This window comes from Panthera tigris, chromosome D1 (assembly GCF_018350195.1).
Source record: "Panthera tigris isolate Pti1 chromosome D1, P.tigris_Pti1_mat1.1, whole genome shotgun sequence".
NCBI classification, from domain to species: Eukaryota; Metazoa; Chordata; class Mammalia; order Carnivora; family Felidae; genus Panthera; species Panthera tigris.
Window position 1 is genome coordinate 10,183,207 of NC_056669.1, and position 14,197 is coordinate 10,197,403.

At 40.2% G+C, this 14,197-nt stretch overlaps 1 protein-coding gene across 3 annotated transcripts; it reads left to right on the top strand.

The window, feature by feature from the left end:
* The first annotated feature begins 21 nt into the window (after positions 1–21).
* Positions 22–11,858, top strand: SDHD (succinate dehydrogenase complex subunit D). 3 transcript variants are annotated; one of them, XR_006208542.1, is made up of 5 exons: positions 52–185; positions 3,555–3,671; positions 5,079–5,223; positions 9,956–10,225; positions 11,581–11,858. XR_006208542.1 is itself a non-coding variant. In XM_007099435.2 (4 exons), exons 1-4 carry the CDS (start codon positions 134–136, stop codon positions 10,119–10,121), a joined length of 480 nt encoding a protein of 159 aa, XP_007099497.2. In that variant the 5' UTR covers positions 52–133; the 3' UTR covers positions 10,122–10,855. The 3 variants fall into 3 exon arrangements, 2 of the variants coding, with proteins under 2 accessions (XP_042815065.1, XP_007099497.2); XM_007099435.2 differs by lacking the exon at positions 11,581–11,858 and having other exon boundaries at positions 9,956–10,855; XM_042959131.1 differs by lacking the exons at positions 5,079–5,223; positions 11,581–11,858 and having other exon boundaries at positions 22–185; positions 9,956–10,855.
* Positions 11,859–14,197: the final 2,339 nt, after the last annotated feature.

Sequence of the window (14,197 nt, forward strand, 5' to 3'; positions counted from 1 at the left end):
GACGCGCGCCAGCTCCCGACTTCCGGTTCACCCGGCATTTTCCTGTTTCTTGTTTTCTTTCGTTGTCGAGGGGTGGGAGTAATTGAGGGACTGCTTCCGGGTTGCTGGGTGACCTTGAACCTTCGGGAGAAAGATGGCGAGTCTCTGGCGGCTGGGTGTCCTGTGTGGTGCGCAAGGAGGCCGAGGTGAGGGGTCCTGGCAGCCGGAGGTTCTTAGTACAGTCTCCAGCCAGGGAAGGGAGTGCGGTGAGGATTTGCCTCCAGGCGACGAGGCCTCTTGAGCAGGGAATCTCTCCATTCCGTTTGCCCATCTGGTTTCTGTCGAAACCATGGCGGTAATCACTGTTGCCTACGCGCCCAGACGTTCTCCCGAGCGCGTTATCACTCCCGCTCAGGGCTGACGTGGGGATGGATAATCTGAAAGAGAGCTCCTGGAAGTTACGGTCCTGCTGAAGCTTTTCATAAGAGTTCTGTTTTTTCTCCCCATACAATGTCCGTAGAATGCACCCACCCTGCATTGGAAAAGTGTGTTAGGCTCTAAGTCCCAATGCCTGGTCTTGCCCATTTACCCGGAGTTGGCATAGGGGTCGGGAGATCAACTTGATAATCATTCACCTGGGCATTTGTATTCAACCAGACACTGTAGTAGGATTGGGATACAGATGTGAATAAAACACAGTTCCTGCCCTCGCAGAGTTTTCATTTTTATACGGAAAACACATGTAAGCATAACTTAACATAAAGCACAAACTGTTGTAGTGTACATAAATTACTATGGTAGTCCAGAGGAAGAACATATTTAGCTGTATGTTTTGGAAAGGTTACCCTCTCGGTTCCTGAAGGAAGTGTGTCCTATTTGAGTCTTGAGGATAAGGAAGGCCACAGGACGAAGGACATTACAGTTGGAACTACTGGAATGAGCTAAAGTAATGATGAAGGTGTAGGAATGTGAAGTAGGAGAGTAAATAAACTAGATATTAGTGCATGAAACTGAAGGTGAGGAATGAGAGATGAATCTGGAAATCAAATCATGGAAGAACTTGTCTTGATAAGGAGTGTGCATTTACCTGCTCTGAAGGGGACCATTGAAAGATTTGACATAGAGTTGCAGTTTAAATCGATCGCTTGAGTAACACTGTGGTAGATGGCCATCATAGGAGATGGGACCGGCTAGGACACACGTCAGGGAGATGAGATAGGACACTGTTGGAGTAGTACAAAGAGCAGATTATCTCAAGAAATGTTAAGGAGATACATCAGTATGATTTGGTGATGGACAATTTAGGGAGGGAAATTTTACATGACTTGCAGATTTTTGGTTTAGGTTAAAGAGTGGCTGGGATGTTATTAAATAAAGTGGCGAACAAGCAAATGGAAGCAAATGGTTGAGAAAGTGAGTTGAAGGATGAATGTAATTTTTGGCATGGTGAGTTTGAGGATCATGTAGGATATCTCAGGGGAGAGACCCAGGAGGCACTGACACTTCTGAAACTCTGGAGAGATAGCAGGGTTGCAGATACAGAATTGGGTGTCATCAGCTTATGGGTAGAATAAGCTGAGTGGACAGAACGGCCAAGGGTGGTCTTAAGACATGAGGAGAGCAATGGGCAGATGATAGAAAGTTGGGAAAACATTAAGAGTGAATGTAGGAGGAGTTTGATATAGGATGTCAGACAATCAAAGGGAGGACTAGAAGAGAGTTCATCAGAACAGAAGAGAGGAAAGGTCCCATAGGGTGGAGATTAAAGGGTGTTTGTTGGATGTGATCACATGGAGACCATTGGCAACTTAAAGCAGTTTTAGTAGGGATGACAATAAGTTTCAGAGTTGAAGAATGATAGGGAAGTGAATAAGTGGAGGTGATTTAGCCAACACTTTAAAGAAGCATAATTGGAAGAGCCAAATTATGGGAAGAGCCCAAATGTCCATCAACTGATGAATGGATAAAGAAGCAGTGGCATATATATATACAATGAAATACTACTTGGCAATGAAGAAGAATGAAATTTTGCCATTTGCAACAGTGTGGATGGAACTGGAGGGTATTATGCTAAGTGAAATAAGTCAGTCAGAGAAAGACATACATGTTTTCACTCATACATGGAACTGGAGAAACTTAACAGAGGACCATGGGGGAAGGGAAGGAAAAAAATAGTTACAAACTGAGATACAGTACAGAGAACAAACCGAGGGTTGGTGGGGGAGGCGGGAGGGGGAGGGGAAAATGTGGGATGGGCATTGAGGAGGGCACTTGTTGGGATGAGCACTGGGTGTTGGATGTAAGCAATGAATCATGAGAATCTACCCTCGAAACCAAGAGTGCGCTGTATACTCTGTATATTATCTAACTTGACAATAAATTATATTTAAAAAAAAATAAAGAAGCATAGTTGGAAATGGCCAATAGGAAGGAAGGAGAGGTGAAAGACACAGGAGAGAAATTACCTCTTATTGAGTAATTATGACATTCTGGGAATTATGCTAAGCACCTTTCATATATTAATTTTCAGTGGAGTATTATGAAGTAAGTGCTACTATTTTCATTTTACAGATAAGGACATTTAGACTTAGAGAGGCTGTTTAACTTAATTGCTCATCACCTCACAGCTAGTAAGTGGTGGCATTGCATGAACTAGGTCTAGTTTTTAACCAAGAGACAGGATCAAAAAGGGGACAGAACGGGATAGGTTCAAGAGTACAAGTGTAGGGGTGCCTGAGTGGCTCAGTCGGTTAAGCGTCCAACTTAGGCTCAGGTCATGATCTCGTTAGTGAGTTCAGCCCCACATTGAGCTCTTTGCTGAGGGCACAGACCCTGCTTGGGATTCTCTGTCCCCCCTCCTCTCTGCCTCTCTCTCTCTCTTAAAATAAATAAAACATTTTAAAAAATTAAAAAGGAGTACAAGTGGAGAAACTGATCTTGAAAAGGAAGATGGTAATAGATGTACTTCCTAAATTAGACTGAATTCCTTGAGGACAAAGACTGTCTTGTCTCTTGCTCCAATGAAGAGCATGCTTTTACCTGCAGTAAACGTTTGTTGGATGAACAGATGAATAAATGGAAAGAGAAAGGAACTATAATTTACTATTTATTTATTTATTTATTTAAAGTTTATTTTGAGAGAGTGCGCATGCGAGCAGGTGAGGGGGGGTGGAGAGAGAGAGAGAGAGAGAGAGAGAGTGCGAGCAAGCAGGCTCCACACTGCTAGAACAGAGCCCCATATGGGGCTTGAACCCATGAATCGTGAGATCATGACCTGAGTCAAAATCAAGAGTCAGACCCTCAACCAACTGAGCCACACAGGTGCCCTATAATTTACTTTATAAAATTGGTAAGAGTGAAGCCCTTTTACATAAGTGGTTCATTGATTTTTCAATCTTTCAATGGCTACTTAGTCTGACTTCATAGTAATCCAGGGAAATATATACTGTCCTCATTTTACAAATGAGTTGTTATCCCCTGTTTGGAGTAAATAGCTTGCTTATGGTCATTTAGAAAGTCTGTTATTCCTGTTAAAGGAGAAATGTTTATGACCTCCCTTATATCTCTTTCCTCAGCTCTGTTTCTCCGAATTCCAGTAGTCAGACCTGCTTATGTCTCAGCATTTCTCCAGGACCAACCTACCCCAGGACAGTGTAGAACACAGCACATTCACCTGTCACCCAACCACCATGGTACGTTTTTTTTTTTTTTTCTTTCATTGCTGCTGCTTTTTGGGCTCTTTTCATCTTTGTCTTGGGTAATTTTCATGCCTTTGGTAGGACTTGCTATCTGTGGAGTGGAATTCTTATGTCCAACTCTGTCAGATGAAGACCTGTTTAGCCTGCACCTTGGGGCAGACAATGCCACAATGGTTGAAGGATGCCATTTACACTGAAAGAGAACCCTTCTGGTCTAAGTCTATGAAAATTTCAATTTTTTTAAAGGAAATAGTTTTGTAGGAAGAGTCTATAAAATATAGTCACTCTTATTTAGCTGATAGAGAGGAACCATATACAAGTAATTTAGAATAGTAGACAATTTAAAAAGTCATACATATTTATAGCTGTTAACTGAATTATTTTTATTTAGGTTGATACTAAAATCACATGGCATTTTTGGGGTGAATATTATGGAAAACCTGTAAGGGAATAGTAAGTCAACTATTATTTCTAGTTTTAGAGTCTGGAAAGATCTGTATTTTATAGAGATAAAGATTCCTCTTGATTCTTAAGTCAATAACTTATGTACAGTTGCATCTGAATTATGAGAAATTAGGCAAGTATAGTTTTTCTGCTTTTTAGAGTTATTTTGTCTTGGAAAATTCTTTGTTTAGTTCAGTTAAATTTAGCAGAGTGGTTTTAATTTAAAGTGCATGGGACTGAAAGCAAGCCCTTGAAGTTTTAAACATGGTTTTTAATGTATGCGTCCATGTGCATTTTTCTGGGGAATATCTCTGTCCTTTTATTAGATTCCCAAAGAGATCTGTAACCAAAAAAGAGGCTCCCGAAGAAATGTTTAAAGCCCATTTTGTTTTTCACTTATTTAAAAGAAGTTTTCATGTTCATGTTCATACCTGTTTTGGACTATTTATAAGTAATGGGACAGAAGAAGGACCATAATCCTAAAAGTTCACATCAGAACTTTTTGAATTGGCTGGTTTGGTTTTTTTGGGGGAGGATTTTTAGTATTACCTTCAAATTCTAAAAATTAGAATGTGTAAATAAAAGAGTAATGTTTGAAAGGAATTCCTCTGCTGGTATTAACTTACATTCGTAAAGTATCTGTCCATTACACTAAAGCCCAAGGTTGGTGGTTCTGCAAAGGTAGTTCATCCATCTTCTGGCCTGTCAGCAAATCGGATCAGTCTTCTAATGCATTTAAATAGGCACTGTGACACCTCGAGCTAAAGAGCGTCAAAGAAGGGAGATAGCATCTTTCTCATTTACCTTCTTTATCTTACTCTCTTTATGCTCAGTTAAATCTCATATGCATACTATTTGCCATTCTGTCAGCTGGGTTATTTTGTGGCAAATACTGAATGCGAGATATGTGTGTTTTCCCCTTTCAACTCTTACAAATCTGGTCCCTCCTTTTTATAGCTGGTTCCAAGGCTTCATCTCTCCACTGGACTGGTGAGAGGGTGGTCAGTGTTTTGCTCCTGGGCCTAATTCCAGCTGCTTATTTGAATCCCAGCTCTGCGATGGACTACTCCTTGGCTGCAGCCCTCACGCTCCATAGTCACTGGCAAGTACAGCAGACCCTTCAGTGTTACGTTGCTAAGTTTATTTGCTGTGAGCTTGTCCGTTACTGCAGATGAGGGAGAAGTTGATTGAGATAATCAGACCTGTAGGCAACTTTAAAACCTATAAAGTATTTGTATGCCTAGATTTGTGTATCTGCCTGCCTATTTGATGTCTTCTCTTCCATGTCTAATAGGCATTTTGAATATAGCATGTTATAAAACTGAGTTCGTGGACTCCCCAGATCTCTTCCTCTAGCACTCTTGCCGATCTGAATTAATGGCATTTGCACTCTTCTAATTGTTCATGCCTGAAACCTGGTCATCATCTTTGGTTTCAGTAGTAGTCACCTAACTGGTCCTCCTTCTGTCTATTCCCAACACAGCAGTCTCAGTGATCCTTTTAAAATATTAAGTCAGATGAAGACATTCTCCTTCTCAAAACACTTTGCAGTCTTTTAACCTTCCTCAGACCAAAAGTCAGAATTCTCATGATGGTCTACCGACCCAGTGTAGTCTGGCTCTCTTTCTTCCTGAATTTCCAGCTACTCTCTCTGTCATTCACACCGGCTTTCATGATAATTCTTGGACACTCCAGGGACACTCCAGGCCTCAAGGCTCTACTTTGCTTCTGCCTGACACGCTCTTTCTCTAGTTACATGGCTTATTCCTCATTTCCTTCACATCTGAACTGTCACCTTCTCAATGAAGCCTTCTCTAACCACTTACTCACAATTACAGTGTCCTTCCCAGTATGTCTTATCCCTCTCCCCTGTTTTATTTTTCTCAGTAGTGCTTATTACCTTCTACTATACTGTATCATCTATTTATCGTTTTGTGTATTCCTTGTTTCCCCTCATTAGAATGAAAGCACTGATACAGAAAATTACAAGAATCACATCCATGGCAAAAAAAAAAAGAATCACATCCATGGCTTAATGAATTATTGCAAGGGTAATGCTGCCCAGGTCAAGAAATTGAACGTTGCCACCTACTCCAGAAGCTTCTTCCTTGTGTTCTACCTCAGTCATAACTGTTCAGCATCCTCCCAACCAGGAACCATTATCCTGGTTTTTATAGTAATCACTCCCTTACATTTTAGTGTGGTTTTATCACTCAGTTGTGCGTCCTTAGACACTGTAGTTAAGTGTTGCCCATTTTAAAAAAAGAAAACAGACTTTTGGCTGTTTTTGTTTGTTGTTATATATATTTAATGCCTAGAGCAGTCCCTGACACGCAGTAAGTAAATATTTATTGAATGAGTGAATTCCCAGCTTCTATTTATTTTATCCAGTGTAGTTTGTTAGACTTTCTAAGTTAATGAACCCTCTGAAAAGTTTGTAAATAACAGTTGGGATCTTTGAGTTCATTTTATGTTGTTTTATAAGGACAACATGATATTGTGGGCAGGGGAAGCATTTTTGGGTTGTTAGAACTGAAAGGACTTGGGAATATCTTAACCAACCCTGTTATTTTACAGATGTGGACACTAAACCCCGGGGAAGGTTAAGTGATCTATCAGAATGATTTTGTAGATTAGTGTTACAAGGGATTTTGCTTACCTAATTTTCTAGGGATGGTCAGGGGAATTACCCTTTAATCTACAGACCTTTCAAAATACAGGATTCCATTGCATATGAAATATTAGATCACAAGTACAGGAATATTTCTCTAATATGTGGTTCTTGGCAGGAGATCCATCTAAATCAACGAAAAGTCAGATTAAGAATTCTAACATAATATATTTATATATATTTTTTATTCTATTCTCCAGTTACCTTACTAATTCTTCCTTCTCTCTCTCTCTCTCTCTCTCTCTCTTTCTCTCTCTCACACACACACACACATACACACAGGATGACTTAAAAGAATGTCTATAATTGTGCATTAATTCCTCAGCATCCGTTCTCTTTTAATCCACATTAATTGGGCTTTTATCCTAACTACATGACTGAAGTCATTCTTACCAATATCCCCCAAAACCTTCATTTTTCCAAATCCAGCTGTCTGTTCTCGGTCTTCCTCTTACTTGAACTCTCAGCACCGTTCAACTTAATTGGCCATCCCCTCCTTAAATAATTTTTCTTGGCTCTGTAGACCCTGTGCCCATTTTCCTCCACCTCACTAGCTGCACCTTCTCAGTCTCTGATGCCAGCTTCTCCCTTTGTCTGACCTGTGAACGAGAAAGCCCTGAATCCTGGGCTCAGTTTTCCTTTCTTAATTTCTCTAATTTCCTGAGGCGAGCTCAGATCTGACCTCTTCTTGATCTGCAGTCCTGTGATTCCACTTGTCTAACCAGTGGAGTCCATTTGAATGTGTAATAGTCACCTCAAATTTAACATTGCCAAAGCCACTCTTGTCCACCCCAAATCTCTCTTGATTTTCCCTTTAAGCTGCCTCCTTTCCTGTTCTTCCCTAACTCAATTAAATCATAGTTGCTCAAGCCAAAAATCCTAGGAGTTATTGCAGATACTTCTTTTTGTCTTATCCCACATCCAGTCCATCGGATCTTTCTGTTTGTTCCCTCTTTAAAACATAGCCTGTGTGAATTGTCACTTCACACCATCTCCCCCGTCACCAGCCTAGGTTGAGCCAACAATCTTGCCGAGGCTACTTTATTTGCCTCCTAACTGGTTTTCTGTTTCTGTTCTTGCCCTCTCTTCTGCTGCCTGCACTCTCCATTCACCATGCTGCAGCCAAGGTGGTCTTTTTTAAAAGAAAAATTACATCTCTTTATAGGAGATATACAAATGGCTCATAAGCAACATGAAAAAACACTCAACACCATTTTTTATTAGAGAAATGCAAATCACAACCACAATGAGCTGCCACTTCATACTTAATAGGATGGCTGTAATCAAAAAGATGGGCGATGACAAGTGTTTCAAGGATGTGGAGAAGTTGGGAGTCCTCCTATGTCTGCTGGGAATTTAAGAAGTTGGAGCCGCTTTGGAAAACAGTTTGGCAGTTCTAACAAAAAGTTAGAGTAACCAGATAACTCATCGATTCCACTTTTATGTGTACATCCCTCAAAATTGAAAACATATCCTCACACAAAAACTTGAATAGTAATATTCATACAGTGTAATTTACAATAGCCAAAAAGCAAAAACAATCCAAGTACGTGCCACAATGTTGATGAACCTTGAAAATGTGAAGTGAAAGAAACTTGACACAAAAGGCCACATGTTGTATGATTTCATTTATATAAAATGTACATAATAGGCAAGTCTGTAGAAATAGAAAACAAGTTAGTTGTTGAATAATGAGCTCATGGATGCAGGGTTTCTTTTTGGGGTGATGAGAATTAAATAGTGATGATGTTGCACAACTTTGTGAATACACTACAAACCAGTGAAGTGTACACAAAAAATGGTTAATTTTATGGGGCGTGCCTGGCTGGGGCAGTGGGTAGAGCCTGGTACCTGATGTCAGGGTCATGAGTTCAAGCTCCACATTGGGCATAGTGCTTGCTCACTTTAAAAAGTGTTAATTTTATGGTATGTGAATTATATCTCACTAAAGCTGTTATTAAAAAAGTAAAATTAGGGGCGTCTGGGTGGCTCAGTCGGTTGAGCGTCCGACTTCGGCTCAGGTCGTGATCTCGCGGTCTGTGAGTTCGAGCCCCGCGTCAGGCTCTGTGCTGACAGCGCAGAGCCTGGAGCCTGTTTCAGATTCTGTGTCTCCCTCTCTCTCTCTGACCCTCCCCCATTCATGCTCTGTCATGTCTCTTTCTCAAAATAAATAAACGTTAAAAAAATAAAATAAATAAAAAAATAAATTAAAAAAAAGTAAAATTAGGTCGCTCCTTACTTAGGTTACTCCCTACTTAAAAACACGTCTGTGGTGTCCCATTACATTTCATATGAAATTCAGACTTTTTTTTTTTTTTAAGATTTTTATTTTTAAGTAATCCCTGTACCCTATGTGAGGGTCGAACTCACAACCCCGAGATCAAGAGTCATGTGCTCCATGGACTGAGCCAGCCAGTCATCCCTGAAATAATAAACTTTTATTATGACCTTCAGGGCCCTAATGTGATCTGCCTTTCCGTTATGATCTGGTCCTCCAGTCACACTAATCTTTTTACTATTCCTCAAAGATGCCAAGGTCATTGTCACTTCTGTTTGGAACGTTCTTCTCATTCAGGTCATCCTTTCTAAAATATTTTCTCATAGCACATACATATTTATTTTCTCCTTCACTAGAATCTGTTCCATAAAGGCAAGGATGCTGTCTTATTTGCTGTTCTTTCAACATCTATAACAGGTTTTGGCACATAATATCTGCTTCATAAATTTTTTTTAATTAATGAAAAATTCTATAGAGCATTTGTTTTAAAGTTTATTTGTTTGTTTGTTTGTTTATTTATTTATTTATTTATTTATTATTAATCTCTACACCCAGTGTGGGACTTGAACTGTGATCAAAGAGTCACACGCTTCTCCGACTGACCTAGGCCGGTGCCCCTGGAGCATTTGTTTTAATTAAACAAACAAATAACAACCAAGATTTTGTATATAGAGTGGCAGTTAACTACTGTCTTTGATAGAAGTAACTCTAGAAAATTGAATCTGAAGAATAGAGATGTCTTTATTATATTACTGGGAAATTCTTGATTCCTTCATTTTGGTTTATGATTCTTTGACCTTGAGTTGTACTTTGAACCTGATAATTATTGTTTTGCAGTCAATTTAGCTGTTTGGCTTTCTTTTGTACTGTTATTTTTTTCTTTAGGGGCCTTGGACAAGTGGTTACTGACTACGTTCATGGAGATGCTTTGCAGAAAACCGCCAAGGCAGGAGTTTTGGCCCTGTCAGCTTTAACCTTTGCTGGGCTGTGTTATTTCAACTATCATGATGTGGGCATCTGCAAAGCTGTTGCCATGCTGTGGAAGCTCTGACCTTTTTGACTTAATACCACGAGAATTGATTGTACACCTCTTTGCCTCTGCTCTGTCATGCCATTGAACTCACAATAAGGAGGAAATAACAGATAAGTCCATTGGTGAGACAAACCTCTTCTCCTAATCGCCTGGTTATTTTTAGAATTTAGTCTTTGAGGAAAAGGTTTGAGAGAAATTGTATCCAAGTAATTTGGGGACTGAGTTCCTTGTTCTGGTGAGTTTATGGGGTTGTCTCCCAGCTTCTCACAAGACTCAGCATAACTAAACATTGCACATGAGCTTTTGCCTGTTAGCTTTTCAGATTCTTAAAGGGAATTCAGCTTTATTACTATCAATACCTGATCAAACGTCTATGTTTGTCCTGGGAATGATGGTGAAAGGGAAAGACTGTTCATTCACAAGTAAAGACTTTGCAGAAAATTAGTCAGTGTTTAATTTTTGAAAACTTCCCTCTCTGTAATACCAGTTATTAATAGTTACATGTCCTAGGGAAATTTTAAAGTTAGGAAATCCTGCTCTTTGACATTACTCATTTCTAAAGCTTGGGAGGAGGAGCCTGGAGAGCTTCTGAGTGTAGAAAAATTCCATGTAGGGAAGAGGTACCCTTATAGATGTATCAAAATATTACAGATTCTGAACTGAGACTTAATCCTCAAATGTGTTTATTTTACTTGTCCTAATGTTCTACAAATATAAAACTGTAAGTAATAAATTGTTATTTTCCCACTGTAGGAATCTCTAATGTGAAAATGTATTCTATGAAATAAAGTTTTTTTAAAAATAAAATGCTATATAATAAAAATGTATTGTAGTCTTTTATGTATTAACTGTCCATAGTTTTATTCAGTAGTACTTGGTGTCTTTTGCATATATAGCACCAAAATAGGACTATTTAAGTTTCCTTCTAGGGCTTAGCAGTGACGTAAATTACAAAGTACTGTGATACAAAAAAGACTCATATGTAAGAGACAGAAATACATTGAGTATGAGTGGTTTGGTATAAGAGGAGTGTTAAATACATTTGACCTTCGAACAGCAGTTGCACGGGTCCAGTTAATATGTGGATTTTTTCAATGTATACAGTATAGTACTGTAAATGTATTTCTTCTTTGGGGTTTTTATATTTTTTTCTAGCTTTATGGTAAATACAGCATATAAATCTTATAACATAAAAAAATGCATGCTAATTAACTGTCTAGGTTATCAGTAAGACTTTTGGTCACTGGTAGGCTGTTAGTAGTTCAGTTTTTGGGGAGTCACACAGATTTCTGACTGTGTAAGGTGTCAGTGTCCCTAACCCCCTTGTCACTTAAGGGTCAACTGTAGTAGGATTTAGAATGATGTTCCAGATCATGATGTTCTGCAAATGCCAACCTTCGGTGTTTAAATTATATTCTGTATGCAGTTAGTTTGGTCTGAAGGGTGAGTGTAAGGCATGATGGTTTGTTTCTCGTAGCAACATAGTAGAGCTGGCACTGGGCGCATTTCCCTGAGGACCTTACTGCGCAGCTGAGGCAAGCCATGGAAGCACGGCTGGCTAGAAGGGTAAGTGTGTTCACGAATGTCTGTACTAGGGGTTATAGGTAAGCTCCCCTTAATGTGCTAACAGCCTTGTCAGAGACTCAGATGTGTATTAAGGGTTTAGGAAGAGGCGATTAATTCTCTTTTGGGGGTCGCTTAAATGTTTGCAAGGGCACGATGCCTGAATACCAGTGGTTCACCAGGGACTGTTGGTGGAGGACCTATCTGCCTTGGCAGGGAGAAATAAAATATTAGTAATAATATTACTAATGAAATAGTAATAAAGCTTACATTGTTTAGAATTGGTGTTCTTGGGGCACCTGAATGGCTCAGTCGGCTAAGCATTTGACTTTGGCTCAGGTCGTGATCTCACAGTTTGTGCATTTGAGCCCTGCATCGGGTTCTCTGCTGTCAGCGTAGAGCCCGCTTTGGATCCTCTGTCCCTGTCTCTCTCCACCCTGCCCCATTCTTACACGAGCTTTCTCTTTCTCAAAAATAAATAAACATTTAAAAAAAAAAAAAATTGCTGGTTCATGATGATCATAAAAAACAGACTGACCTTTATTCGGTTTTATTGTTGGCCTTAAGTTCTCTGTAGACAATAATTCCCCCTTCGTGTCATTCCTCTCTTCCCCCTCCCCTCGCCCCCGGAACAGTACTGTAAAATAGAGTTTTCCATATAGTTGAAATGGGGAGGGCCGGAATTGGAGAATATCACCAACACCATCACACCACAGTTTGGGTCTGGAGAGGTGTCTAATGCTAATAAGCTTCATTAGATGGTGAGTGAGAAGTCAGAGGGTTAGGCTGGTTGGGTACTGCCTGCCCTAAGGTCCCAGCTGAGCTGTCGCTGTGGCAGATCCTTGGGTTGCTATGAGCTGCTGGCGCAGCAGGTGAAAATGAGGCAGGGCCTGTTGCAGTAGGTTTCTGAGGGTAAGTAGGACCTCGTCACAACTGTGTTTCAGAGAGAACTGGGGTGACGTGAGGAAGGCTGACAAACTAGATGCAGAAGGACGTGTATGAGGATAGAGGAAGAAAGGGCCTGAACTCTGATGGCGGCAGCGGGACATAGGAGTCAGTTGTAAAGGTATTGTAGAAATGAAATACATTTATCTGACAGGTATTAAGTACCTCATGTAATGTGTACCATGGATAAAGAGGTGAGTCCTCTGACTTTAAAAGGAGTTCATAGTCTAATCCGGACAACAGATAAGTGATGGCAGTACACTGTGGTAAGTGCAATAACAGTTAAGCACATCAAGCAGTGATATAACAAAGGGCACACTAAGAATTTGCTTGCAAGTTTCCTGGAAGATTCTTGACCTGGTTTCTGAAAGATAAAGAGCTGACAAGTAGCCACGGAAGCTGGGGTGAATTGTGAGGGCCTCTAGAGGGTAGACCAAGCAGAAGTGCACACAAGCTGGGGAGGGGCTAAGAGAGAGAGACAGGGAAGGAGGCAGAGGATCCGAAGTGGGCTCTGTGCAGACAACAGAGAGCCTGATGCGGGTCTCAAACTCGTGAACCATGAGATCATGACCTGAGCTGAAGTTGGATGCTTAACCGACTGAGCCACCTAGGCGCCCCAGTCAGATGTTTATTTTAAATAGGTTTTGCTGGCAGCTATGTGAAGTTCGCATTTGAAATGTTAATGTTTCAGTGATGCAGAAAAGAAATGATGAAAGTCAGTAGCTGGAATGAAGAAGAGAACACATTTAAAAGATATTTAGAAGTTAGAATCAATAAGTTCTACTGGGGTGTGGAAGATCAAGAGAAGAGGGAGGGTATGCTCAATTTCTTTGTTGAAAATAGGTGGATGGGAAGTGGTCATTAATTTCTGGAGGAGAATTAGATACGATAGTGGAGGGATAGGTCGCTCCCAAAGTTTTGGTATATCTAGGAAGAAGACTTTATAGACCTCTTTTTTTTTTTTTAATTTATTTTTTTTTGGTAATCTGTACGCTCAATGTAGGGCTCGAATTCACGACCCCGAGATGAAGAGTCGAATACTTCTCCAACTTAGCCGGCCAGACACCCCAGAATTTATAGACCTCTATTTTTGGCAATATGGCAGACTAAATTATAGAAATTATTTTGCTAATGCACCTAAGATGCACCTAAGAATGTTAACAATAAGAACACCTTTTAAAACGTGATTCAGCTTGCCAAAGGAAATACTCTCAAGCCAGAACAAAGTCTGCATGCATTTAAAGAGGTGGGCTGAGGGCATCCTGTGCCCCGGGATCATTTAGTAATCTCAGGTGGCCTAGAGCTCTAGGTTTAAGAAGACAACCAAGAGGCCAGGAGCAAAGCTCTGGGCTCAAATTGGAGTTTGATTGGTGATTCCCTAAAACCAGGAACCATGAAGAGTTTTACCCTCAAAGTAAGGGTGAATTAGGAATATAATTTTTACCTCAAAAAGCAGAGAGCATAGAAACTTGTCTGACTTGCCTTGTTCTGATTGGAGGAAAACATATTTCTGAGAGTGTGTGGCCCACGGCCAGTCCTTAGGCCAGTTTGTGGCCTGAGTTTATATGATTTGCACCTTTGAAAAG